Source organism: Mustela putorius, unplaced genomic scaffold (assembly GCF_011764305.1).
Source record: "Mustela putorius furo isolate JIRA1106 unplaced genomic scaffold, ASM1176430v1.1 tig00003896_pilon_pilon_pilon, whole genome shotgun sequence".
Classification (NCBI taxonomy): Eukaryota; Metazoa; Chordata; class Mammalia; order Carnivora; family Mustelidae; genus Mustela; species Mustela putorius.
This window is the reverse complement of record NW_025422045.1, coordinates 7,782,456-7,809,171: the sequence shown is the minus strand read 5'-3', so window position 1 is coordinate 7,809,171 and position 26,716 is coordinate 7,782,456. Positions and strand designations below refer to the sequence as shown.

The 26,716-nt window shown below is 40.7% G+C and overlaps 2 protein-coding genes across 5 annotated transcripts in view; one reads left to right on the top strand and one right to left on the bottom strand.

The window, feature by feature from the left end:
• The window catches only part of SNX1 (sorting nexin 1), a 34,245-nt gene extending 25,195 nt beyond the window's left edge, over positions 1–9,050 (bottom strand). Inside the window, exon 1 of one of the 3 annotated variants that reach the window (XM_045067597.1) lies at positions 9,006–9,050. In XM_045067597.1, coding sequence (XP_044923532.1) covers positions 9,006–9,035 — 30 coding nt within the window. In that variant the 5' untranslated portion in view covers positions 9,036–9,050. Of the gene's footprint in view, positions 1–7,177; positions 7,442–8,919; positions 8,950–9,005 lie in introns of those variants that run through there. The other 2 variants (XM_045067598.1, XM_045067596.1) reach the window with 2 other exon arrangements.
• Positions 9,051–9,151: 101 nt separating this feature from the next.
• On the top strand, positions 9,152–26,505 carry CIAO2A (cytosolic iron-sulfur assembly component 2A). 2 transcript variants are annotated; one of them, XM_004758729.3, is made up of 5 exons: positions 9,155–9,450; positions 15,929–16,093; positions 21,256–21,305; positions 23,976–24,021; positions 25,252–26,505. In XM_004758729.3, exons 1-5 carry the CDS (start codon positions 9,327–9,329, stop codon positions 25,347–25,349), a joined length of 483 nt encoding a protein of 160 aa, XP_004758786.1. In that variant the 5' UTR covers positions 9,155–9,326; the 3' UTR covers positions 25,350–26,505. The 2 variants fall into 2 exon arrangements, with proteins under 2 accessions (XP_004758787.1, XP_004758786.1); XM_004758730.3 differs by lacking the exon at positions 21,256–21,305 and having other exon boundaries at positions 9,152–9,450; positions 25,252–25,295.
• Positions 26,506–26,716: the final 211 nt, after the last annotated feature.

Sequence of the window (26,716 nt, the reverse complement as noted above, 5' to 3'; positions counted from 1 at the left end):
ATATAACTTAGAAGGCCCAGAAAACTGCAGAAGGATCAGAGTCCGAACGAGTGTATTAACTTCCATTTTGAAAAAGCAAAACCCATTTAAATCTGCTCTGAAAGCAGAATGAAGCCCCAACTATTCATTTGACTAAGCAAGAGAATAAGCCAGAAAAGTTGAGCAACAGGCTTTTCCTGGAGATCAGATACTTATGGCTACTTGCTCTAGCAACTATCAACTACTCATGATTTATTTATGCCAAGTTACTCAAGATTTGAGGAGCAAGAGAGAAGTTAGAGTATTTTTTTTCCTCTCTCCCCTCCCAACCAAACAAATCACAAATGGCTAGGTCATCAGAACTACCCCAACACCTGAATAAGCAAGGAGCAGAACTCCCTGCAGAAACCAGAAATCTGACTGCGACCTTTACTGCTGCTCCCATAAGCCCCAAAGTATAATTTTATTTATTTATTTATTTTTAATTTTTTTTTTTAAATTTATTTGACAGAGATCGCAAGTTGGCAGAGAGGCAGGCAGAGAGAGAGGGGGAAGCAGGCTCCCCGCTGAGCAGAGAGCCCGACATGGGGCTCGATCCCAGGGTCCTGGGATCATGACCTAAGCAGAGGCCTTAACCCACCCAGGTTAACTGAGCCACCCAGGCGCCCCCCCCACCCCTGCCCAAAGTATAATTTTAAATAAATTTTAAGTTTTTTTTCTATTTTATTGTATTTATTTGAGAGTGAGAGACAGAGAATGAGCGAGCATGAGTGGGATGAGAAGAAGAGGGAGAAATAGGCTCTCTGCTGAGCAGGGAGCCCTACATGGGGCTTGATCCTGAACTCCAGGTTCATGACCTGAGCCGAAGACAGATGCTTTACCGACTGAGCCACTGCCCCTGAAGTTGAGTTCTTGTTAGTCATCTTTAAAAGTCTTTTCTCATTCCTCTACCTCCAAAAGTGCTTTGTAACTACTTTTGTTAGTTTTCCTGCATAATCCTAAAGCTAGGTTACCTGCAAGCACAATTCTTTTTTTTTAAGATTTTATTTATTTATTTGACAGAGAGAAATCACAAGTACACTGAGAGGCAGGCAGAGAGAGAGAGAGAAGGAAGCAGGCTCCCTGCTGAGCAGAGAGCCCGATGCGGGACTCAATCCCAGGACCCTGAGATCATGACCTGAGCCGAAGGCAGCGGCTTAACCCACTGAGCCACCCAGGCGCCCCTGCAAGCACAATTCTATGATCAAGAAATTAATGATTCTATGTGCTTCAAGAAAATCTAAACTTTTTATTTTTTTATTATTTTTTTAAAATCTTTATTTTTTTTTTAATTTTACCTATTTATTTGATAGACAGAGATCACAAGTAGGCCGAGAGGCAGGCAGAGAGAGAGAGAGAGGAGGAAGCAGGCTCCCTGCTGAGCAGAGAGCCCGATGCGGGACTCGATCCCGGGACCCCGAGATCATGACCTGAGCCGAAGGCAGCGGCCTAAACCACTGAGCCACCCAGGCGCCCAAGAAAATCTAAACTTTTTAGAAGTGAAACTTGTTTACAATCGGAGCTGAGCATTAAAATGAATCTTCAGTGTTTTGCTGACTTTTTCAAGAACATATGTATCAGACCTATGTGAAAAATGAGGAATTTCAACTACCATCTTTTTAAAGATTTTACTTATTAGAGAGAGAGACTGAGCAGGCCTGCTAGCAAGAGTGTTGAGGGGGGAAGGGTGGGAGGAAGAAGGGGCAGAAGGCAAAGGAGCCACACTCAATACAGGGCTTGATCCCAGGACCCTGAGATGATGACCTGAGCCAAAAGCAGACATTTAACTGACTGAGCCACCCAGGGACCAACTACTAATCATTTAGTAGTTAGATCTGACCACCTAATGTGGTATTAGCTCCAAAAACAAGTGTTTGAGAAAATATGCCTATAGAAAATACTACACATTAGAAGAACATAATAAATTATCCATGACTAATTGATATAACACCATTAACTAAAGACATTAAGCAGTAAACTGTTGTTTAACTATACTGTTACCTAGATTAACTCTCTAAGTCTATTTAATAATCGAGAAGAGGGGGTGCCTGGGTGGCTCACTTGGTTAATCATCTGCTTCAGCTCAGGTCATGATCTCCGGATCCTGTGATTGGGCCTGGATCTGGCTCCCTGCTCAGCGGGGAGTCTGCTTCTCCCTCTGTCCCTCCCCACACCGCCTGTGCACGTTCTCTCTCTCTCAAATGAGTAATAGTTAAAAAAAAAAAAGACTAGAGAAGGGATATTATAAAAAACTTATTGAGGACATGTTATTTACTTGGGAACAGTCACCATAGATTTTGCAGAACAGAATTAAAAATATTAGCCAGCTAAACTATCAATCTCGTTAGGCCTTTAATAAAATTACCATACTCTGTCCAGATCTAAAGAAGTTTTCCTATAAGCACAGAAAAGGAAATAAACTGGTCCTGGGACTGAAAAAGAGTACAAATGAAAAATAGTAGGGAAATTCCTCAAAAAATTAAAAATAGAACTATGATATCATCCAGCAACCCCTCTTCTGTGTGTGTACCTAAAAGAACTGAAGAAGGGTCTCAAAAGCTATTTACACACCTGTGTTCACAGCAGCACTATTCACAAGAGCCAAGAGGTAGAAGCAACCCAAATGTCCATTGAGGAATGAATGGGTAAATAAAATGTGGCACATACAATGGAATATTATGCAACTTTAAATTTAAAGATTTTATTTATTTATCTGACAGAGCTCACAAGTAGGCAGAGAGGCAGGCAGAGAGGCAGAGAGGGAAGCAGGCTCCCTGCTGAGCAGAGAGCCCAATGTGGGGCTCGATCCCAGGACCCTGGGATCATGACCTGAGCTGAAGGCAGAGGCCTAACCCAGTGAGCCACCCAGGTGCCTCTATTATGCAACTTTAAAAAGGAAGGAAATTCTGATGAATAGTGGAACATGGATAAACTCTTGAGGGTATTAGGTTAAGTGAAATAAGCCAGACACAAAAGGACAAATACTGCATGATCCCACCTACATGAGGTCATCTAAACTAGTCAAGTTCACAGAAACAGAAAGTAGAATGGTGGTTACCAGGGGCTTAGGAGTGGAGAGAAAGAAGAACTGTTATTTAATGGGTACTGATTTTCAGAATTGCGAAATGAAAAAGTTCTGGAGATCTGTTGCAAAATGTGAGTATACTTAACACTACTGAACAGTAAAACTAAAAAGGTTTATGATGGTAAATTTTGTTGTATGTTTCATGCCACAATAAAGAAAACCTGATTTATTCTCCCTCAGGATACATATTATATTGATCACAGATGTAGGCTGGATTTTAAAAATAACATGTCCTTTCCTGTCTAAATGTTAATACATAACTTACCTTTATATAATTCCCTTTATATATAAGTCTATAAAACACTGTCAATCAGAAGCCACTTGCTATCCCTGACTTCTGAATACCAATAAAAAGTTATGTTATTCTTTTGATTTAAACATCAGTGAGACTATGTAAATAAGTCTTTATTAATCAAAGACTAAGTGTTCAATACATGACTTTTGAAGTCTCCTGCTATTTCTTTATTCTATTTTTTACTTTTATTTATTTTTAATTTAAGTGGTCTCCATGCTGGGCATGAAGCCCAAAGCAAGGCTTGAACTCGCAACCCTGAGATCAAGAGTTGAACACTTAACCAACGAAGCCACCCAGGCGCCCCCCCTTTATGTTTTCTAGCCATTTCTGTAATTCTTAGAGTCTCAATTCAAGATTAAGAGTAGTGGGAAAGTGCTCGCTTCGGCAGCACATATACTAAAAAAAAAAAAAAAAAAAAAGTAGTGGGAAAAAACTCTAATTGGTCTGATAGATCACTGGTAGTAGTAGTTACCATATTTGGCCAAAATCTGAAGTGAGGTTATCATTTATCTATGTTTCCCTCCTTCCTCTTAGCATTAGAAAGGCATCTGCAGGGGCGCTTGGGTGGCTCAGTGGGTTAAAGCCTCTGCCTTCAGCTCAGGTCATAATCCCAGGATCCTGGGATCAAGCCCCTCGTCAGGCTCTCTACTCGGTAGGGAGCTTGCTTCCTCCTCTCTCTCTCTCTCTCTGCCTGCCTCTCTGCCTACTTGTGATCTCTGTCAAATGAATTAATAAAATCTTAAAAAAAAAAAAAAACACCCTGCATTAAAAAAAAAAAAAAAAAAAAGAAAGAAAGGCCTCTGCAGTTCTTTCATTTAGAGGGCATATCTACTTGTGGTCCTGGCATACTGCTAAAAAGAGATGGGCATACTAGAATTCCTGGGAGGGCAAATAATGAACTTGCTTCAACTCTATCATTCAGTGTTAGAAGTTTGCAAGTAAGACCACTGAAGTCAAATGAGGCACAGAAATACGTATGCCATTCAGTCTTTTTAATGTAATTTTAACATTTAGGAGGGCCAAAAAAATGGCTCTCTCATTTAATTAAGGAGAAAAATTAATCCTATCCTAGAACTAAGAAAGTTTTAACTAAAAAGCTGTGTATCTAGATTCAGGTTCAGTCAAAGATTCAGATAATACTTTTAGAATTGTAACCTTTTTATAGATATGCCCACAAAGTAAGAAGCAGAAAGATGTAAGGTCTTAAGTATTATTAAGAATCATCTTAAGATATTTCCCAGCTGGTTCTCAATCTTAAGGCAATGCTTTCAGATTTGTTTTAGACTTAGTAATCCTTTAAATACTCAGATTTGTTTTTAAAATCCTTTGAACTCCAGACTATCCCTTTTGGGTAACTGGTTTGTTGATTCTGAAATGCCTATCATGGGCTGCTCTTTTGATTATAAATCGTACTTTTATTACTGTAGTAACAAAGTCTCTTGGGCCCTAAAAGAGAGCAGATGGGATGATTAACAGCAGCTGTTGCATCAATGTCCAGGAAATTACATGCATACCATAAATTTTAAATTTTATATGCCTCAGCTTCCCAATTTTTTAATACCACTCCCTCTACTGCCAACACCCAACAAACACAATATATGAAGATAAACTTAGTAAGATACCACTGAAGTCATTAAGTGCCTTTGATGACTTTTAGTTAAATCAATCTTATTACTAGTTTGATTTTGATAAACTATATTAACCATTTTTAGAGTTAATAAATATAACTTTTCTAACCCATTATTAGATTCCATGGGTTACAGTAATTAGTTTACAATGCTCAACTGTTTCACAAGTGTTTCACTGATATTCAAATTTAATATGCACAATAATGGTGGGCGTAAATGCTGTTATTCATATTTTATTGGTGAGGAAACCACACAGAGTAATTAAGTATCTTGCCCAAGTAAAAGAACCTGGGTGGATTTAAATAAGCCTTCAAAGCTGTTGTTCTTATTCTTCAATGTCCTTAAGACACAGAAGCACTGCAATCCCCTATCTTCTCACACTGGCTCACAGCTAAAACATTTACTGGAATATAATTTGTATTTAATGGCTTTTAAACAAGAAATTCACAGTTTAACTAGTGAGAAATCTGGGGAGTCTTGGCTTCTTGAAGATTAACATCAGCACAGGCAGCTCAAAAAACGGCTTACAGGTGGCATTTTAGTTTCCCCAGCAACTCAATTTTCCTGGATCAAAATCTAACTAAAAATAATGCTTTCTGTGGTAGAATAAGTTCATTTGGAGTCCTTCCTCCTCCCTTTGGAAATTAAGCAAAGTACTTTGACACAGTCTAATACAAGAGAAGTACCGACGCCTCTGTAAAGTAATCTGATCAAGTCACTGCCTCTTCAACTTCTTTTAGAAATCTCTAGAAAACAACTCCTTGCCCTTTCAGGGCCCTTTTTGGAAAATAAATCCTCATTTGCCTATGTGACTAGTCACTTTCAATGTCAAAGTGTCTATTTTCAGATATTTGGTCTGAATATCTACCATTCCAGTAGCTATTATTAACAGTAACTCTTCTCCATGACTTATGGGAGAATTACCAAAGGAAAGGACCAAAAATTTGTTTTAAGTGAGATGCAGAAAGACTAAATTAATCAGCAAGAGTTATTTCTTAGAATAATAGAGACTTCATTAGACAGTTTAAGCGGTTATATTAGTATCAACAAGTACTTCTTGAGCTGGGATTATGAATTCAATTCCTGAATACAGTACAGGGAAAATTCTAAAGATGTCACCAAAGAGATTTCCTGGAAACTTAACCTCTGACAGAAATGATACCAGCCTCAACCTCTTTCAGACACATGGCGCATAAAGAATTTACAGCTGTTTTATTTAGTCACTTACTTACTGAATAGCTACTACAAAAAGTATTATCCAAGACCGAATAGTACATAAATTCACAGACCTAGCCCTGTAGAAGTTTTCAAACTGGAACGAACTGTACCAAGTGGTTATGAGTCAGTATTCTTATAAAACAACCCAAAACATCTTCACTGGTTCCAGAACTGATTACTGATTTTCACATTCCACATATAAAGATCAGTTTTTCCCCCAACACCTCTTATTAGAAACCTGGATATTACTAAGGGAAACACCATTTCCTCCTCACGTTTAGAGATTTAATCGCACAGAGGTACTTATGCATTTTAATACATATCTTTAAAAGGACAAAGCTTGTCATCTATGTAGTGATTTATCTGGCAGGGCCTTTTTTTCAAGCGACTTCTGGCAGGATTTTACTTAAGAGATCAGAGGATGTCAGCTTAACGCTTATAAACTAGATCCACAATGGGCCTTTGGTAATTAACGGTAAGTTCTGAGCTAATGAAAGGATTTGTGGGCGGGTCACTGTCCTGAGCGACTCCAGATAAGACTATTTGTCCTAGAAGCAGTAGGGTTAGGGAAAGAAAATCTGCATCCCATCTCCTTATCTTGACCTATTAAATCAGGCCGCCAGGAAAAGACCACGAAACCACCCCCTGGGTCCTTGGGGTCAACACACTGCAGGGCCAAATGCCGGCCTGGGCGTCTCTTCGCTGTCAGGGACCAGGGTAGAGAAGCCACCACACCCCTTGCTCCACACCGTCCGCCCCAGGGACCTGGGAGTCAGGCCCGTAACATCTTAGCACTCATTAAGAGCTCTCAAGCCACGACTACCGTCACCAACGCAGGGTTTCAACGGGCCCATTCTGCCCAGCTTCCTCGAACCTCCCTTAGCCTCTCTTCCCTTTCGGGGCGCCCGCCCGCTCCGAAGGGTGGGAACTCACGGCCGCCGCGGCGCCGGTGAAAATATCCTCCCCCTCGGTGTCGCTGTCCCCAGCCTCGGGTTCTGACCCTCCGGCCGTCCCCTCCGACTCCGGCTCCAGGCCGGGGAAAGGCGGAGGGAATCTTTCCGAAGCGCTACATCCACCACCACCCGACGCCATCTTCCTCCACCCGCGGCGGAAGCCGCAACAACAACTTTATAGAGAGATAGCGCCGCGAGCAAAACGTTCCAGATGAACGAGGAGTTGGGATCGTCGTGACCAACCCCGCGGGACGCACAGGGCGGGGGTTCAGGGGCGGAGCGTGGACCCTGGGGGCGGGGCGGGGCGGCCCCAAACTCCTACCCAACAAATCCGAACCCGACATTCGGACGCTGAGATCTTAACCAAGGGGAAGAGTGGGGCGGAAAAGGAGGAGCTAGCTGGGTAGGGAATGCTCAGATTCCTAAGGCCCTTTGTGTTCTGGATAGCTGTAGCCGACAGCTTTCGTAAGATATTCGAAATAAAGGAGTTTGAAAACTTCTCTACATGCCACCTACCTCTGCCAAGCACAGTGCTCTTGTTGAGATTCAGTAAATATTTTTGATTGCGGTCTCTCAACAGGCGGCAGTAGTTTCACCATTTATTCTTCCGGCAGCGTTTAGTTAATTCATTCAAGAAATATATATTGAACATCTACTGTGTGCCTGGCACCCTACTATGCGTTTGAAATACAGAAATAAGCTCCTGACCCACTAGACACTTGAGGGAGACAGACGTGTAAATGAACACATTCAATGTGTTCAGTGCTGTAATGTGCTCTGGGAGCTCAGTGAAAGAGGCTATCAGTTATGTTTGGAGATGCAGGGAGGCCTCACAGGAGATGAGACCTAAATGCTCTAAATTTGGTTACAAGGAAGTTAAAGTTATCCTCTTCATTGTTGTGGAGTGGAGTGGAACAGATGGCAGGGAAATTCTTAAACTCTGAACACAATTTTCCTGGGACCCAAACTACTCACCTGTCTGGTGAGCCGAAAATCTAAATCAGCCGGACAATAAGCAAAGGTTTAAAGATAAACGGGATATGTTAGCATAGGGTAATTCTGCACAATGACCCTGACTTTCTTTTCAATAGAGAAGAGATGACATTTGGTATCAAGTCTGACAAAAGGTTTGTTTCTAATTGCAAATTCTTCAACATCAGGGATTAGTTCCCTCACAGGTCTATGAGCTGTGTGAGGGCTGGGGCCACCTCCTACCTTTGCATTCTCAGTGCCTATACACCAAGTCTGGCAAAGTAAGTGGCCGATAAAAGTTCGAAGCTTGGAGGGAGGGATGGATAAAACTAACATCATCAACCTTGTTCCTGGCATTCATCACTGGTACGACCATGAGAGGACTTAAGACATTCTTTTTAGGATGAGGATTTCCAGTATGTCACTACTGGATATCCTGGGCACGAGGAAAGCTCTTTCGTTGTTAGTTGTCTCTGAAGGCGACTGACAGAAATACGCAGCTAGTAGTGAGGAAAGGTGCTGGCCTGGGGGCCTCTGAGGCGAGGAAAGTCAAAAAACCCTCCCCGCCCCGCGACGCCTAACCAACATCAGTAGACTCCCAAGACCTTCCGTTTCACGGCACGGAAACTCACTTCCGGCGTAACTAGGAAGTAAGAAACTGACTGGAAGGGGCTACCGCAGAGATATAATAGTAGACTGTCCTTTCATACGCTCCTCCAGCAAAAGAAATCAAGATCTCCTTTCCCCTACCTCTTCAGGATTCATTTTCAGCTTATCGAGGGCGCTGAATGAGGCAAACAGTAGCGGGTAACAGACCGTTACCTACCGGCTCTTACCCGACATAGACTACAAATACCAGAATACATCTCCTTGCTCCATTCATCCCAGCACGCAATGCGCCTCACGTGCTGGAAGGAATTTTTTTTTCTTCTTGTCCCGCCGAAACCGAGCAAAGCATGCTGGGGCTTGTAGTCTCCGCGGGGCCCTTCCCTAGGTCCTCCGCGCTACTCCGCCGGGTCCCGCCTATCTTCTGCTGTCCTGGACCTTTAGGCAGGTCTTGGCCCATTTGAAGACCAGGAAGTTGATAAATCGCGAGGCCCGCTGCTGAGAGACGGTGGCTCGGGTGGGACAGTCGCCAGGGATGGCGGAGCGTGAGGATGGAGCGGGTGTCCGGGCTGTTCTCCTGGACGCTGAGCAGAGTCCCGTGGCTCACCGGCCTCTTTGAGCGGGGAGCTGCCCGGCAGCCCCGGATCATGGAAGAGAAAGCGCTAGAGGTTTATGGTAATTAATTTTACCCAGGGAAGCGATTGGCGTTGTACGTGGAGATGGGGGTAACGGGGATCTCACCTGAGGGCTGGGGGTACAGAACTCGGTTTTTGCTGGGTCTCGTCCGAAGCTTGGGAAGCCTTTTTTCCGGGTTCCTGAGTCACGCTGGAATGTGGATCTTTCTAGGACCCGGGCTCTTCCTAAACCTGGGGCACGCCGAGCCTGGAGGTCTTAAACGCTTCGTTTCCCTTGTCTGCCCCACGCCCTCTTCAAGACTTCTGACGCAGAGCAGGCGTTTAGGGTGCTTGGTTAGGAACCAAACCTGGCTACACTACTTGTCTCCTTCCTTGCGTCCCCGAGCCCCTTGGACACAAATTCCTTCTCCTGCCACCACTCCTGCAGCACTGCTGGGTGACTAACAAGTTGGGGACTGGCCTAAGGTCATAGCCGTTCTCTTGTCCAAAAAAAAAAAAAAGCAGAGGTCTCAGAGAGAAGTGGACAAAACGGCCTCTCTGTACCCAGGCTTCGAACTTAAGAGTTTCTTATCACAGTTCTTATCACAGCCAAACCAGCAGTGCAAAAACGAATATACACACACAGTCACATACATTTTTTCAACCTTCTGGGGCCAGCATCATTGCACAGATGAGGAAACAAAGGTTCAGAATGGTTAAAACAGCTACCTGGAGGTCACACTGCCAGTAAAGAAATGGCAAAAACCAAGCCCTTGATTTTTGATTCCAAACTTTCTGCACTTTACACCATTTTACAATTGCCTTATGCCTCCCTGTTTTTGGACTTTCGTAGTATTGTTTTTGTAAACTAAGAAGGCTGGCTCTAACTACTGTTAAGCTATTCCTGCTGACGGAGAGTGAAAGATCTAACCATGAGAATACAAATAAAATGTGGACAATGATAATAGGCTGGGAGAAGGAAGTCAGCATTGAAAAAGATCTTTGGAGCCAATCTAATTTACCTCTCTCTTACTAGAGGCAGGAGTTAAGCCCAGCTAGATGATTATGAGTGGAATGATCTCCACAAAACAGACACATTCCTGTCCTGACTTCTGTCTACAGCATCTCAGGACAGAAGGACACTTGGGGGTACAGCTTTGGAAGAGAGATGATTCTTGTCCTAAAGCTTATATTGAGGGAGACCTGTGTATGAGAAAATATACTATTTTTTGTTTTATGCAGTAGAAAGCCATTGATCTGAATAAGAGATACAGAAATTCAGAAGGAGAGATAGTAATCTCTGAGTGGGGGGGGATCTGGAAAAACTTTAAGGAAGAGTCACTTGAGTTAGGCCTTGAAGTATAAGTAGGCTCTGGATGTATAGAGGATAGAAGGCATACTAAGCAGAGAAAAGGGAGCAAAAGTATGGAGGTGACACAGTAAAGTAATGTTAGAGAATGGCAGATAGGTGGGGCTTCAGGATAGGGTGTGGTTAAGGGTGGAAGTGTGGTTAAAAATTATTTTGGATACCAGGTCAGTACTGGATACTGAGGATTTAAATGTATAAAGAATATCAGTGCAGGGGCACCTGCGTGACTCAGTTGTTTAAGCATCTGCCTTCAGCTAGGTCATGATCCCAGGATCCTGGGATCGTTCCCCACATTGAGCTCCTTGCCCAGCATCAGGCTCTTTGCCCAGCGGGCCGCCTGCTTCTCCCATCTTCCTCTGGTCTTCCCCCTACTTGTGCCCTCTCTCTCTCACTCACTCTATCTCTCTCAAATAAATAAATTCTTAGAAAAAAAAAATGTCAGTGCAGAGCCATAGAAGAATTTTCATCAGGGGAGTAATGTGAGAAGAGCAACATTGCTCTTTCTAAAGAAATAAATCCAAATCTTTCTAAAGAAATAAATCCAAATCTCTCAAATCAATAGAAAACCAGAGAAGTTTAATAAGGGGTGAGACTTAATTTCAGGGTTAGGTATCATATTAAAGAATATAATGCAGCTTGTATAAATGAGCCTTACAGGGAACATGCCCAGGATGAGGGGCAGCAAATTCCTTTTTATTTTATTTATTTATTTATTTTTAAAGAAGATTTTATTTATTTATTTATTTGACAGACAGAGATCACAAGTAGGCAGAGAGGCAGGCAGAGAGAGAGAGAGAGAGAGAGAAGCAGGCTTCCTGCGGAGCAGGGAGCCCGATGCGGGGCTCAATCCCAGGACCCTGAGATCATGACCTGAGCCGAAGGCAGCAGCCCAAACCACTGAGCCACCCAGACTCCCCAGCAAATTCCTTTTTAAAGAGCCACGTGTTTGGGGCGCCTGGGTGGCTCAGTGGGTTAAAGCCTCTGGTTCGGCTCAGGTCATGATCCCAGGATCCTGGGATGGTGCCCCACATTGGGCTCTCTGCTCAGCAGGGAGCCTGCTTCCCTTCCTCTCTCTCTGTCTGCCTCTCTGCCTACTTATGATCTCTGTCAAATAAATAAACAAAATCTTAAAAAAAAAAAAAAAAAGGCCACATTTCCCTGAGCCCCATGATGATAGAGCCTTGTGAAGAGAAAGCTTTGTTCTTTTCTTCCCTGCCTCCATTTTCAAATTCTGTGGCTAATCAAGTGGCTAATGAAGCCCAGGAGTGGTCAGGAAGAGAAGGTAGAGCTTGCTGGATTCGTTGTTCCCAGCAGCATTTTTGATTACAGGGGTGCTATCAATTAGAGAACAAAACCTTAGGCTTGAGAACATCAAGCCCATCCTATGTGAATTCCCTCTGCTCTCCTTTTTACCTCACCATTTCTCTATCATTCTATTTTTCCGTATTTTTCTACCCCAGAATAAGAAGGAAATCTTGTCCTCTCCAAGGCCAGCCCAGGCTCCCATATCCTTGGTCTCATTCCCTTCTTATTTTGCCAGTCCCCCGTCCACACCCCTATACTTTCAGTCTCACTTCCTCTATTTGATCCTTCCCCTTGGGCTATAAAACATACTCAAGTTTCCCTTACTTTTTTTCATTGTTCTAGCTTTGTCTAAACCGCCTATTGGTTCTTTGCCCTTCCCTTCCCTGCCAAAGTCCTAGCACTACATTTTCAGTTCCTTCTCACTTCCCCCTTTTGCCATCTGGCTTCTGCCTTATCTCTTTACTGAAACTGCTTTCTTACAGGTGATCTTCTGGGTGACAAAACCAAAGAAAGACCTTTTTCTGTTCTCTTTATTTGGAATTTTTCTGCTGCATTTAATGTTAACCTCCCCCCACTTCCATCTCTGCTTCTTGCTTTTCTTTCTCCTTCTGATACCTAAATTAGGTGTTTCCCACAGATGTATTCTTGGGTCTCTCCCTTTACATTAGTGGTTCTCAAATTGAGATGCTCATAAGAGCAATCTGAGGACTTTTTTTTTTTAAAGATTTTATTTATTTGGCAGAGAGAGAGCACAAACAGGGGGAGTGGCAGGCAGAGGGAGAGGGAGAAGCAGGCTCCCTGTAGAGCAGGGGAAGCCTGACATGGGACTCATCCTGGGACTCCAGGATCATGACTGAGTTGAAGGCAGTGGCTTAACTAACTGAGACACCCAGGCACCCCAACTGAAGGAATTTTTTAAAAGTTTTACTGCTCAGCCCATACAAATCAGTTAAATCAGGATCTTTGGGGGTAGGGCTTAGACATTAGTTTTTGTTTTGTTTTTAAAGCAATCCTGATGATTCCATTGTTCACCCAAGGTTGAAAACTACTGGGTGAAAACTACTGCTCATTCTTTGCGAATCCCTTGGGTTCATCAACCACTCAGGCTTTGGTGCACTCTCTGTCTTTTTTTTTTTTTTTTTTAAGATTTTATTTATTTATTTGACAGACAGAGATCACAAGTAGGCAGAGAGAGAGGCAGGCAGAGAGAGAGAGGAGGAAGCAGGCTCCCTGCAGAGCAGAGAGCCTGATGCGGGGCTCCATCCCAGGACTCTGGGATCATGACCTGAGCTGAAGGCAGAAGCTTTAACCCACTGAGCCACCCAGGCACCCCTCTCTCTCTCTTTTTAATTAAATTCTTAATTTTAATTAACTAACATACGGCTTATGTTAGTTTCAGGCGTACAGCATGATTTAACAATTCTGTACATTTTTCAGTGCTCATCTTGGTAAGTGTACTCTTAAAACTCTTTATCCATTTCACCGGTTCCTCCACCCACCTCCCCTCTGATAACCATCAGTTTGTTCTCTATAGTTAAAAGTCTGTTTCTTGGTTTGTGTGTCTCTTTTTTCCTTTTGTTCATTTGTTTTATTTCTTAAATTCCGCATATAAGTGAGATCATATGGTATTTGTCTTTGACTTATTTTGGTTCGCATTATACTCTCTAGCTCCATTCATGTCCTTGCAAATGGCAAAACTTCATTCTTTTTTATGGCTGAATAATATTCCATTACATATATCAGATATATTCATAAATTCATCTATCAATGGATAAGGGGCTGCTTCTATGTCTTGGCTGTTGTGAAAAATGCTGCTACAAACATAGTCATGCATGTACCCCTTTGAAGTAGTGTTTTTGTATTTTGGGGGTAAATACCCAGTAGTGGAATTACTGAATTATAGGGTAGTTCCATTTTTAATTTTTTGAGGAACCTCCATACTGTTTTCCACAGTGGCTGTACCAGTTTGCGTTCCCACCAGTAGTGCACAGGGTTCCTTTTCTCCACATCCTTGCCAACATTTGTTTCTTGTGTTTTTGATTTTAGCCATTCTGACAGGTGTGAGCTGATATCTCATTGTGGTTCTGACTTGCGTTTCCCTGATGACCAGTGATGTTGAGCATCTTTTCATGTGTCTGTTTAACCTTGGTGCTCTCTTAACCCTTACGTCACAGTTCAGTGTTTGCTGGAATGTCCCACTGAGTTGCCCCTTAAGCACCTCAAAATCAATATGTATAAAATTGAACCCACTTCTCCCAGCCTCTACCCAACTTTCTTCCTGTGTTCTCCAGTTTTTCTTTTTTCATTCTGTCAGTGTTCTCCCAGACGGAGTTAAAAATCTGAGTCATCTTCCTTTTTCCCTTTCCTCGTCTTCTACATCTCAACAATCGTCAAATTCTGTTGATTCTGCTGCTGAGATTACTTCTCCTTCTGTCCCCTCCTCTCCATTACTATTGTCATGTGCCTGTTTTGGGCCCAGCATTTTCAGCTGGCCCTGCTCTTCCTCCTGAGTCTACCGGCTAGTGGATGAGTTCCTTGCTGACAGTGTAATGCTGGCCCTGTTCCTCTCTTGTTCAGAACATCTTGAGGATTCCCTATTGCCTATACTTAACTGTAAAAGATCCTTGATGGTCTGGCCCAAACTCTTACATACTCACTTATGTTGGGTTCCAGGCAGACTAAACATATTTTTTTTTAAAAGATTTTATTTATTTATTTGACAGAGATCACAAGTAGGCAGAGATGCAGGCAGAGAGAGAGAGAAGCAGACTCCCTGCTGAGCAGAGAGCCTGATGTGGGACTTGATTCCAGTACCCTGAGATCGTGACCTGACCCGAAGGCAGCGGCTTAACCCACTGAGCCACCCAGGCACCCCAACATTTTTTTTTAAAGATGTTATTTATTTATTTGACAGACAGAGATCACAAGTAGGCAGAGAAGCAGGCAGAGAGAGAGGAGGAAGCAGGCTCTCCACTGAGCAGAGAGCCTGATGCAGGGCTCGATCCCAGGACCCTGAGATCATGACCTGAGCTGAAGGCAGAGGCTTTAACCCACTGAGCCACCCAGAAGCCCCATTAATAAAAATTTTTTAAAAGTAATCTCTACACTCAACGTGGGAATCAAACTCATAGCCCCAAGATCTAGAGTTGCATGCACTGCTGACTAAGCCAGCCAAGTGCCCTAAACTACTTTTCCTTTCCTTTTCTTCACCTTCAGTATCAAATATTGATATTTTAAAGACTTGATTTAGATTCGATTTTCATAAATCCTGATACCACAGTCTCCCAAGCTACAAGTTATTTCTTTCTCTGGAGCTTCTATGATACTCTTCTTTTATTTTTTACTTTATTTTTTAAAGATTTTATTTATTTGACAGAGATTACAAGTAGGCAGAGAGGCAGGCAGAGAGAGGTGCGGGGAAGCAGGCTCCTTGCCGAGGAGAGAGCCCAATGCGGGGCTTGATCCTCAGGACCCTGAGGACCTGAGTTCCTCAAAAAATTAAAAATGGAACTACGCTATAATTCAGTAATTCCACTACTGGGTATTTACCCCAAAAACACAATACCTGGGCCGAAGGCAGAGGTGTAACCCACTGAGCCATCCAGGAGCCCCACTCTCCTCCTTTTTTATTCTCTCTGCAATGTTGGATCCAAGAAACAAGTTATGATCCACTAAGAATCTAAGAAAACAGTTTTCTCAAAAGGAAACTGATTGTGGAAACTGCTGTGAGAAATCTGGGCAGATACTGTTAATATTTGGTTAAAGAAAAAGAAAGAAGTCCATGTTTGGATTAGGACTGGCAAAGTCATCCTTATGTAGCATTTTCATGTTTTAACATAATACCTTGTCTCTGATGATTCTTTAGATTTGATTCGAACTATCCGGGACCCAGAGAAGCCCAATACTTTAGAAGAACTGGAAGTGGTAACGGAAAGTAGTGTGGAGGTTCAGGAGAGAAATGAAGACGACTATTTGGTTATTATCAGGTTCACGCCAACAGTACCTCACTGCTCTTTGGCAACCCTTATTGGTAAGTTTTTATATACAAATATATTTTTAATTCTAAATTATTTTACTGTTATTGACCCCAAATAACAATTAGTGTCATGTATCACACTTTGTAGTTCACAGAGTCTTTTCAGATGTGTGTCTTCTGTAGCCCTCACAGCCTGTGAGAGAATTTTCCAGATGAGGAACCCGAGACTCAGAGACTTTAAGTGACTTGCTCAGAATCATATAGCCAGGAAATGATGAAGCTGAAGCTCAGACCCAGTTCCCCTGACTCCAGACGTGAGATCTCCTTAGTTATACCATGCTGCTTGTCTTCCCTGTGCGTGCCTACAGTTAAGAGAGTGGGTGTGGGCCAGTCCTCTCCTCAGTTCTGGAGATTGCAGTGGGTGCTGTCAGCTTAACCCTGCTGTCATCACCTTCCTCTCCTTTGCTGCTCTGTTAGCTTCAGTGCAATATGGGCATCAGTCCTAGTGGGAGAGTTCTGTTTTTTTTGTTTTTATTTTTTTAAAGTATTTTTGATGTAGTTTTCTATTTGAGAGGCAGTGTTCCTAATACTTTGGAGTAGTTAGCAGTAAGATATACAAGAGATGTCTTTGAATATATACTACTTTGTTATAGAGAAGATAAAGGAGGGGTGCCTGGGTGGCTCACTCAGTTAAGTGTCAACTCTTAATTTCTGCTCAGGTCCTGTTCTCAGGGTCATGGGATAGAGCCCTGCTCGGGCTCCGCACTGGGTATGGAGCCTGCTAAAGATTCTCTTTCTGCCTCTCCCTCTGCCCCTCTCCCCACCCACTGTCTAAAAACATAAATAAAAATATAGAAGATAGGGGCGCCTGGGTGGCTCAGTGGGTTAAGCCGCTGCCTTCGGTTCAGGTTGTGATCTCAGGGTCCTGGGATCGAGTCCCACATCGGGCTCTCTGCTCAGCAGGGAGCCTGCTTCCTCCCCTCTCTCTCTGCCTGCCTCTCCTCCTACTTGTGATCTCTCTCTGTCAAATAAATAAATAAATAAATAAATAAATAAATAAAAATATAGAAGATAAAAGAAGTTTATTTCAAACCAAATGTTCATCAGTAGAGGAATGCTGAAGTAATCATTGATGATATTTATTAACAACGGAATGCTATACAGCTGTGGAAAAGGTCTCCATGTACTGGTATGGAAAGATCTTTGTGACATACTGTTAAGAAATAAAAACAAGTGTAATATTGCTATATTTGTGTAAAAAAGGGCAAAAACAGAAATTTGTATTTGATTGTGTATACATGAAGAATACATAAGAAATGACTAGCTGTGAATGGCAGTGTGGTAGAAACGGCAGGATGGGGACAGGTTGGGGGTAAGACTTTACTATATACTTTTTTATATTTTTAAGTCTTTGAACTATGCAAATATATTATCTATTTAAAAATAGATACATTTACAAAAATGATTGAAAAGATAAACATTTTATTATTACTTCCATTGTTGTGATTTCTGTTTTTCTCTTCTCACTTGATGATCTGGGATTCCTATTAGTGATTTCCAGCATATAGGCCGTATCTTGAGGGACTAAAGGGTCCACGAATCCATAGATAATATTGTGGTTATTTATTTATTTACTTATTTTTAAGATTTATTTATTTATCAGAGAGAGAGAGAGAACATGAGCCAGGGGAGGGACGGGGGGAGAGAGAATCCTCAAGCAGAGTCCCTGCTGAGCATTGAGCCCAAGGCAGGGCTGGATCCCAGGATCATGATCTGAGCCAAAATCAAGAGTCAGCCATTTAACCTACTGAGCCACCCAGGCGCCTTGATAATACTGTGGTTATTAATATTCCATATTGGAAAAAGCATTTTGAATGCGTACTTATTTTTTTTGTCATTGCATAGTTTCTGAATCAACAGATAACAGAAGTGCTGCTACTCTCTTGATGGGAAGGGGAATATCTTAAAATATTTTTATATATAAGATTTCTTAAAAAGAGGGTCTGTTCCTGTAAGAGCCTTTAGCAAATTGAGTTTTCAAAAAGTAACATTTATTTTGTGCTTTTTCTTTTTTTTTTTTTTTACACATTACAAAAGTAATGTGTTTCTTGGCAATAATTTGGAAACTCCACAAAAGCATAAAGAATGAAGTAAAAATCAGCTGTCATCAAAGAATGTGTGCTCTGGTCTAAAATTTCAGACCTTTGGGGTACCAGTGGGGTCCCAGTGAGTTTGGGTGGCTCAGTGGCTTAAAGCCTTGGGCTCAGGTCATGATCCCAGGGTCTTGGGATCGAGCCCCGCATTGGGCTCTCTGCTCAGTGGGGAACCTGCTTCCCCAACTCCTTGCCTGCCTCTCTATATGCTTGTGATCTCTGTCTGTCAAATAAATAAATAAAATTTTTAGAAAAATAAAAATAAAAAAATAAAATTCCAGCTCTGTCAAGTCTGCCACTTTGTGGCCTTAGGCAAATTACTTAACCTTTCTGACCCTCAGTTTTCTCATCTGTAAAGTAGAGGTAATAACAGTATCAAGAGTTATAAAGGTTAGATAATAGAAAGCATGAAATAGATAAGGAATATTTTTTATTCTTTATTAAATATTAGTTTTTAATTACATAGCCATAGAAATTTGTGCTAATCACATCAGTATATCATAATTTTTATAACCATTTATACCACTTCTAGACTTTTAGAATTATAAATAATACTATGATGAATGACTTTATACATAAATATTTTCATATATCTCTAGTTTTTGCCTCAGGATAAATTCCTTTAATTGAAATTATTGGGTCATATGGTATAAGTAATTTTAAGCCTCTGGGTACATATTAGTAAGTCCTTATGAAAAAATTTCTGCTCTTTGACCCAGGAATTAAGGAAATAATTCCATTAAAGAAAATAGTAACATGTACAGAATGTTTATAGTAAATTTGTAATCATAAAGCCTGGAAGAAACTCTAGTATCTATTAATAAGGAAATGGCACCAACATAATGGGATTTCTTGTTTCTTTTGAAAATGATAAATATGATCGGGCGCCTGGGTGGCTCAGTGGGTTAAAGCCTCTGCCTTCAGCTCAGGTCATGATCTCAGATTCCTGGGATGGAGCACTACATCGGGCTCTCCGCTCAGCAGGGAGCCTGCTTCCCTCTCTCTACCTGCCTGCCTCTCTGCCTACTTGTGATCTCTGTCTGTCAAATAAATAAATAAATAAAATCTTAAAAAAAAAAAAAAGAAAATGATAAATATGATCAAGGAATCAAAGTATCTGTTTGGGAAATGTATGAAAAAACTGGAATGCTAAGTTGCATTTGCATTCTAATTGTAATTATCAAAAAGCATGTTTGTATGGACAAAGATTGAGAAAACCCACGAAATAAAAGTAACTCTAAAGACACCGAGATCTGGTTATGGTAGCTACTTCAGATCTGTCCACTCCTTGAACAAAGTGTTGTCAGGTTTTTGAGGGCCCTTTTAATATGAGTTTCAGTTAAGACCCTTGGCTTTTTAGAAGTGAGTATACTAGTGTAGTAACCGTATTCAGTCAACGTGATTAGAAAACTCAATGAAGATAGCCCTCTTTCTGGCATCTGGGAGGCATTTCCTATGAGCAGGTAGTGCGAACCAGCAGAAGGCACCTGGATATGCATTCCAGCCCGACTGCTTAGCTCATCACCTACTTAGAGTTATCCTGGTAAGTAATTGCAAAGACAAGGAAGACTCAAAGGAAATGAGTGGGTAAGGCAGAGAAACTAGCTAATAGCCATTTGTGTTGACTTAGTCCAGACAAGAATAGCTGAAGGCAAGTCTGGTCCAATATGAATGGCATAGGATTTGGAGTCAGAAGGTCTATATTTAGCTCACAGCTCTCTGCTATTCAGACAAATCATTTATCATGGTTCCTGGTTGTAAAATGAAAATGATCCGATAGTAATAGCTAATATTTATTAAATGCTTTTTATGTACCAAGTCCTATTTTAGGCACATTGCATAATAATTTATTTACCACTTGTAACAACCCTATATGTAGGGGTACTATTATAATATTTACTTTACAGATGGGGAAACTGAAGCTCAGGAGAGGTTAAGTAACTTGCCTAGGCCCCCATAGCTTGTATATAGTAGACTGCTTTTGAACCCAGACTATCTATCTCAGTAACACTGTACTGCCTCTCTTGAGGATATTGATGGTCAAGAAAGTGCTTTGTGAATTGTGAAATGGTTGTTATATACTATGTGGCTAAAACACCTACCAGCAGTGAGTAGAACACATGAGGAGGCTCAGATGATACACAGGTAACAAATTAAAGAGACAGTGTGGGGGGCAGAGGGAAGAGAAGAGCCCTCCAGATATGTTTTAAGGCAGATCTTCTAAAGGGGGACCCTCTTACAGAAACTATATATTGTCTATAGAGTTCTCTAATATTTATTATGGAATTACTGTGTTTTAGACTCTAAGTGCTTTGAAACACTTCCTGTGCATAAGAACAGTTTGACTTATCTTTTTGTGTCTAGGGGTGTAGATTTAGATACAAATTCCTTCCTTGTTTTGAGGTGGGAGAGAAGTGGAACATGGACACACTGAGGGTCTGTTCTAAGCTGAGTTTTAATTTCTCTTATAAGTCTCAACTGGGGGATATATATATATATATATATGACTTGGCATTGGGTGATAAACTGAAGTTCAGAGGATCTTGTTTTAGGGAACTCTATTTGTATATTTCAGGCATAGAAGATTCCAAATTTGAGAAGATCCTTGTGGTCCTTTTAAGAGGCTCTTATTTGGTTTTACATTTTTACATGATCTGGCCTGTTCTGAGTGTTCAATAAAGTTAAATGAGTGAATTGACCTTTGCTCGAAGGTAAATTGATGTAGTAGAAAGGAGATAGGCTTTGCAGTGGTCTTGGGTTTTAGTCTCAGCTACCACTTTACTAGCTAAGTGACTTGGGCAAATTACATTGTGACCTTAGTTTCATAATTTGTAGAATGGGTTTGGTAATACCGTGGCTCACTGGATTAGTTGAGGAATATGTAAGACTGTATATATTAAAGTTGCTAGCATGGTGCCTGATTCAAAGGAGACCTACACTGGATTGAGCCAAAGCTGTTTCCAGCTACTGTTTTGTATGGAGACACCTACATACAGCTGTATACTTTTTCAGGAATTGATAAGAGAAGAGATAATTAGGGCCTTTCCTTTTTTCCCTCTACAGGGCTGTGCTTAAGAGTAAAACTTCAACGGTGTTTACCGTTTAAACATAAGGTAAGGAAGATTTTGTTGTTTTATAACAGGTTTATTGAGATTTAATTCACATTTCACACAACTCCCCTGTTTAAATTGTACAGTTTAATGTTTTTTTGTCTATCCACTGAAATGTGCAACCATCACTACTATCACTTTTTTTTTTTAAAGATTTTATTTATTTGAGAGAGTGTGAGCAATCATTAATAGGGGGTGGGCAGAGGGAGAGGGAAAAGGAGACTCCTTGCTGAGGAAGTCCAACTCAGGCCTCAATTCCAGGACCCTGGGATCATGACCTGAGCTGAGGGCAGCTGCTTAACCAACTGAGCCACCCAGCTGCCCCAGTTTTAAGACATTCTCATCACTTCAGTAAGAAACCCCATAACCATTTCCTGAAACCTTCCTCCATCCCCAGGCAACCACTGATCTCCTTTGGACTCTATAGATTTGCTTATTCTGAATGTTTAATTTAAATGGAATCATACAGTTTGTGGTCTTTTAGACTGGCCTCTTTCGCTTAAAATATTATTTTCAGAATTCATCCATGTCCTAGCATGTGTCAGTCTTTCTTCCCTTTTTACTGCCTTATATGATTCCATTGTATGGATATACCATAGCTTGTTTATCTATTGACTACTGGATGGACATTTGGGTTGTTTCCACTTCTTGTCTATTATGAATAATGCTGCTATGAACATTCATGTACAGGTTTTCACTTGGGGATGTTTCATCTTCCCTCCACCTAGGAGGGGAATTGCTGTGTCTTTTGCAAACTAGATTTAACTTTTGAGGCATTGCTAGACTGTTTTCCATAGCTGCTTTACCATTTTACATTCCCACCAACAGTGTATGAGGGTTCTTACACTTCTGTATTAATATTATCTGTCTTTTTCATTATAGCCATTCTAGCAGGTTGGAAGTGATAACTTGTGGTTTTGATTGCCATTTCCCTGGTGCTAACAATGTTGAACATATTTTCATGTGAAAAAGTTTAAAAGCAAGGAAGAACCACTAAGAAAGGGCCACAAGTAATCTTTCAGATTTAGAGTCTTCTATGCCTGCAAGGTACCAAGCCCACTGTGTGGTCTCCCTGAAGTATAGTTAGTTCATACAGGAATAACAGGGTAAATGCCTGACTTTTTCCCTTTATTTACCATTTTTCAGAGTTGAGTCATGCGTAATTTTAAACCAAAGTAAATGAATATGGAGTGATTTTATATCTGTTCCTTTGTTTTCTGGAATAAGAGTTAGTATTATGCCTCTAGCCACTAGAGGAATTCATATGGTATTTTTCGCAGGGATGGAGCAGAGGGAGAGAAAGAATCTTTTTTTTTTTTTTTTTTTTAAGATTTTATTTATTTATTTGACAAACAGATCTCAAGTAGGGGGAGAGGCAGGCAGAGAGAGAGAGAGAGAGAGGAGGAAGCAGGCACCCTACTGAGCAGAGAGCCCGATGCGGAGCTGGAGCCCAAGATCCCAGGATCATGACCTAAACCTAAGGCAGAGGCTTTAACCCACTGAGCCACCCAGGTGCCCTGAGCAAAAGAATCTTAAGCAGGCTCCATAATAGCAAGGAGCTCGGCGTTGAGCTAAATCTCACAATCCTGAGACCATGACCTGGGCCGAACTCAAGAGCTGGGGAGCCACCCAGGTGCCCCAAGGTGTTTTTTTTTTTTTTAAGTCTATTCTATATGACCTCTAGGGTCTCTTAGCCATAATAAAGTAAGATTTTTTTTTTCACTCTTGAAAGTAGCAAAATAATTGTATAAGAATTAGTTCATACACTCCAGTGTTCTCTGGGGAGTAGACATGCCTTTATCATATAGCATGCTTTATTTGTCACAGGATTTTGTGGGTTTGTCTCAGAAGGTCTAGTTCTTGGAAGTTAGCTAATCTGGGGGAATGAAGCAGGGCCAGGAGGTTTAGCTTAACCAATATTATACTTGAAATTAAATTTAGCAAGATAATAGTTTAATGAGAAAAGGAGGATACTGAAAACTATATTGTGATCCCATTTTTGTAAAATAAGCAAAGAAAAGAAACTTACAACTTTGGGGTGTATAAAATCTGTATTCCATTATGTAGGTATGGAGAAAAATATGGAAGAAACTACACTAGATTATTAGTATGGCTTTTCTTGGTGCTTGGGGCAGAGAGGAAGTTTAGATATTTTAGGTACTGATTTGGGAGGAAGAGATAGAGTGTAGAGTAGAGAGATCCATTCCATGAGTAAAATATGTATGAGATCTCATTTGTGTAAAATTTTATTTGTGTGTATTCATTAAAGAAGGTGATTAATGGGAATACCCCCTGCAGGCCTTCCGCAGGTGACCAAAATTAAAAATTTACTAATTTCAGGATGCCTGGGTGGCTCAGTCGGTTAAGTGTCTACCTTCAGCTCAGGTAGTGATCCCAGGGTCCTGGCCTGCTTCTCCTCTGTCTCTCTCTGTCTCTGTCTCTGTCTCTCTCTCTCTCTCTCTGTGTCTCTCATGAACAAATGAATAAAATCTTTAAAAAAAAAATCTACTAATTTCAGTCCCTGTTTTGGAGGGATTTGTCACTAAGTCATTAGTGTTAAGAAAACTATTTGGGCTTTCATTCCTAGACTCTTTAGTCTACTGTGCATTCCACTTTACTTGTCACCTTAGAGTGTTCTAAGTATTTTGGTTTTAATATTTTTTTTCTTCCTAGTTGGAAATCTACATTTCTGAAGGAACCCACTCAACAGAGGAAGACAGTAAGTCAATCTTGACCCATTAAAAAACAACTTCAGATAGTACTTCACTTTGGATACTGGTATTCAGCTATCCAAGTATCTTTGGGTCATTTGCAAAAAAGTGAAGAATTAGTTATTAGCTCTTCTATGAGGTGGGGAAGCATAGGTTTTTCAAGAAAATAATTTTTCAGTAGGACTCTAGGTGAACCAGAGGCAGGCCCTGTGAGTATTGGCTGGTTTTGACGAGTAGCTGCACCTCTCTAAAAGATATCCAGCTTTAGGGACCTTGACTTACAAACTCTAAAGAGGGCTTGATTTTTTTCTTTGGTGCAGGGTAGAGAGCTATGTACTTGAAATTGAAATTGAAGATCTAGAAAAGAATATGGACATTTCTCTTTTGAACTCTTATGTTGAGAGTGCTTTTAGCAAATTATAGACAGATATTATGGGCCAATACCTTTATTATATCAAGAGCCATGCAAACTCATTAAAAAATAAAACACGCAGTAGATTAACAGAGATGGACAGAAAATTCACAGAATAACTAATAGATAAACATGGGGAAATGTCCTCTCACTATTTATCAATATATGATAAAAGTATAAAATATGCAAATTATAAAATATGCAAATTGATAAAATATGCAAATTATAATAATGAGCTGTTTTTCACCTACTGTTTTATATGTGTGTATGTTTGTTTTTATTAATAGTACTAGTTGTTTTTTGCAAACTGATAACTCATGTATTGTTGGTAAAAAATGTTGGGAAGTAATTCAGTGATAAGAATCAAACCATAAAAAAATATTCAGACCCCTTGATCTAATAATGCCACTTTTAAGAATCTTTCCAAAAAGAAGTCTATATATATATAAGGGTGCTCCATGTAGCATAGTCTTCATAATTAATTTAGAAGGCTTGAGATTTTGGCTGTGTTAAATAACCCTGTAGTTTGAAAAAATAGGCTTAACAGGGGAAAATAACAGTTTTCAAAATTGTATCTACTCTTTGCTCTATATGGGAATAGTGTATATGGACAAAGACTAGAAAGAAAGAAATGAAAATAGTTGTGTTAGAGTAGTAAGGATTTAGGGGGTATTTTTCCTCTGTAAGTCTCCCTTCTAGAACTTAAAAAAGTGAGCCAGCTTTAAGTTATCAAGGAGTTCAATTTTACTTAAAGGGCTAATGAAATTTTTGTCTGTCACTATATGTTGACACAGTCCCTCTGCTAACTTTTGTCTGTGTTTTGCAGTCAACAAGCAGATAAATGACAAAGAGCGAGTGGCAGCTGCAATGGAAAACCCCAACTTACGGGAAATTGTGGAACAGTGTGTTCTGGAACCCGACTAATATCTGTTCTAAGAGCCACTTACCTTTAATTGTTTGATATATTTGTTTAAATTCTTTGTAAAATGTAAAAGACTCATGTTTAATACATAGGTGATTTGTACCTCAAGGCATTTTTTTTAACGGATGATTTGCAAGCAAGATATAATTATAAGCAGTACCTAGTTTGTTCAGTGGATAACATTCTCAGGATTTGTAACACTTAAATGATCAGACAGAAAAATATTTTCTAGTAATTATGTGTCAGATGACTTGCAATTTTTTGGCGCCTCTTCTGATACAACTACTTTTCATGTCAAATATTTACTGTGCCCAGATGTATTCAATTTAAATCATTACTGTAGAATAAATAAAATAGACATGATTCTTGTAATGATGTACCTTAGAATGTTTACGTTGAATTGTAAATCTTAGGTAAATGTCAACTCTAAAAGGTATCTACATAATAATCAGAAATCTGAGAACCAGGAAGAACGCTTAAAAGCTGGCGTAGGCTCTGCCTTGCTTCAGGGAGTCCTGGACTCATCTGTAGATAAGGATTGAATGTGGAGCTGGCCAGATAATATACATAATTTTGAAGATCAAGAAATCCCCTAAAGAAGTTTGGGTTAAACCAAACTAAATTTATGGTTTCTTCTTTATTTGAACTTTGTTCATTTGGGGGCTGATTATCATTTGAGATATAACAGGTTGTGGAAGGCGGCCTCCGAGTGTTCCCCAATGATCTTCCGTTCCTGGTCTCCATGCCCCTATATAGTTTCCTTCCAGATTGAATCAGAGCTGGTAGGTGTGGCTACTCAATAGTCAGAGGGGACAGTGTGTGACTTCTGAGGCTGATCATAACAGGTGTTGTTGCATTCATCTTGATTTCTCGAATCTCTCACTCTGTGGGCATCCGGCTACCATGTCATGAGAACACACGAGCAACTCTGTGGAGAATTCCACAAGGGAGGAATTCAGGCCTTGCACCAACAACCAGCACCAATTTACAAACCATGTGAGTGAACCGTATTAGAAGTGATACTGCAGCCTCAGTCAAGCTGATATCTTGACTGGAACTCCACAAGACCCTGAGCCAGAACTGTCTAGCTAAGCCCCCCAAATTCCTGACCCAGAGAAGCTGTGAGCAATAATAAATGTTTATTGTTTATACCACTAAGTTTGGGGGTAATTTGTTATATAGCATTAAGTAACAAATAGGTTTTTAGAATGGAATTCTTCTGCCTCAAATTTAATTGAGGATACAAAGGGGAAAATGGGAGAACTTCTTCCTTGGCTCTTGAACCCCTTTATCCACTTCGAGAGTATATGTTTTGAAAGAACAGTGGTTTTTATAAGAAGATTAATGAAGAGGTTTTTTTGGATAAAAC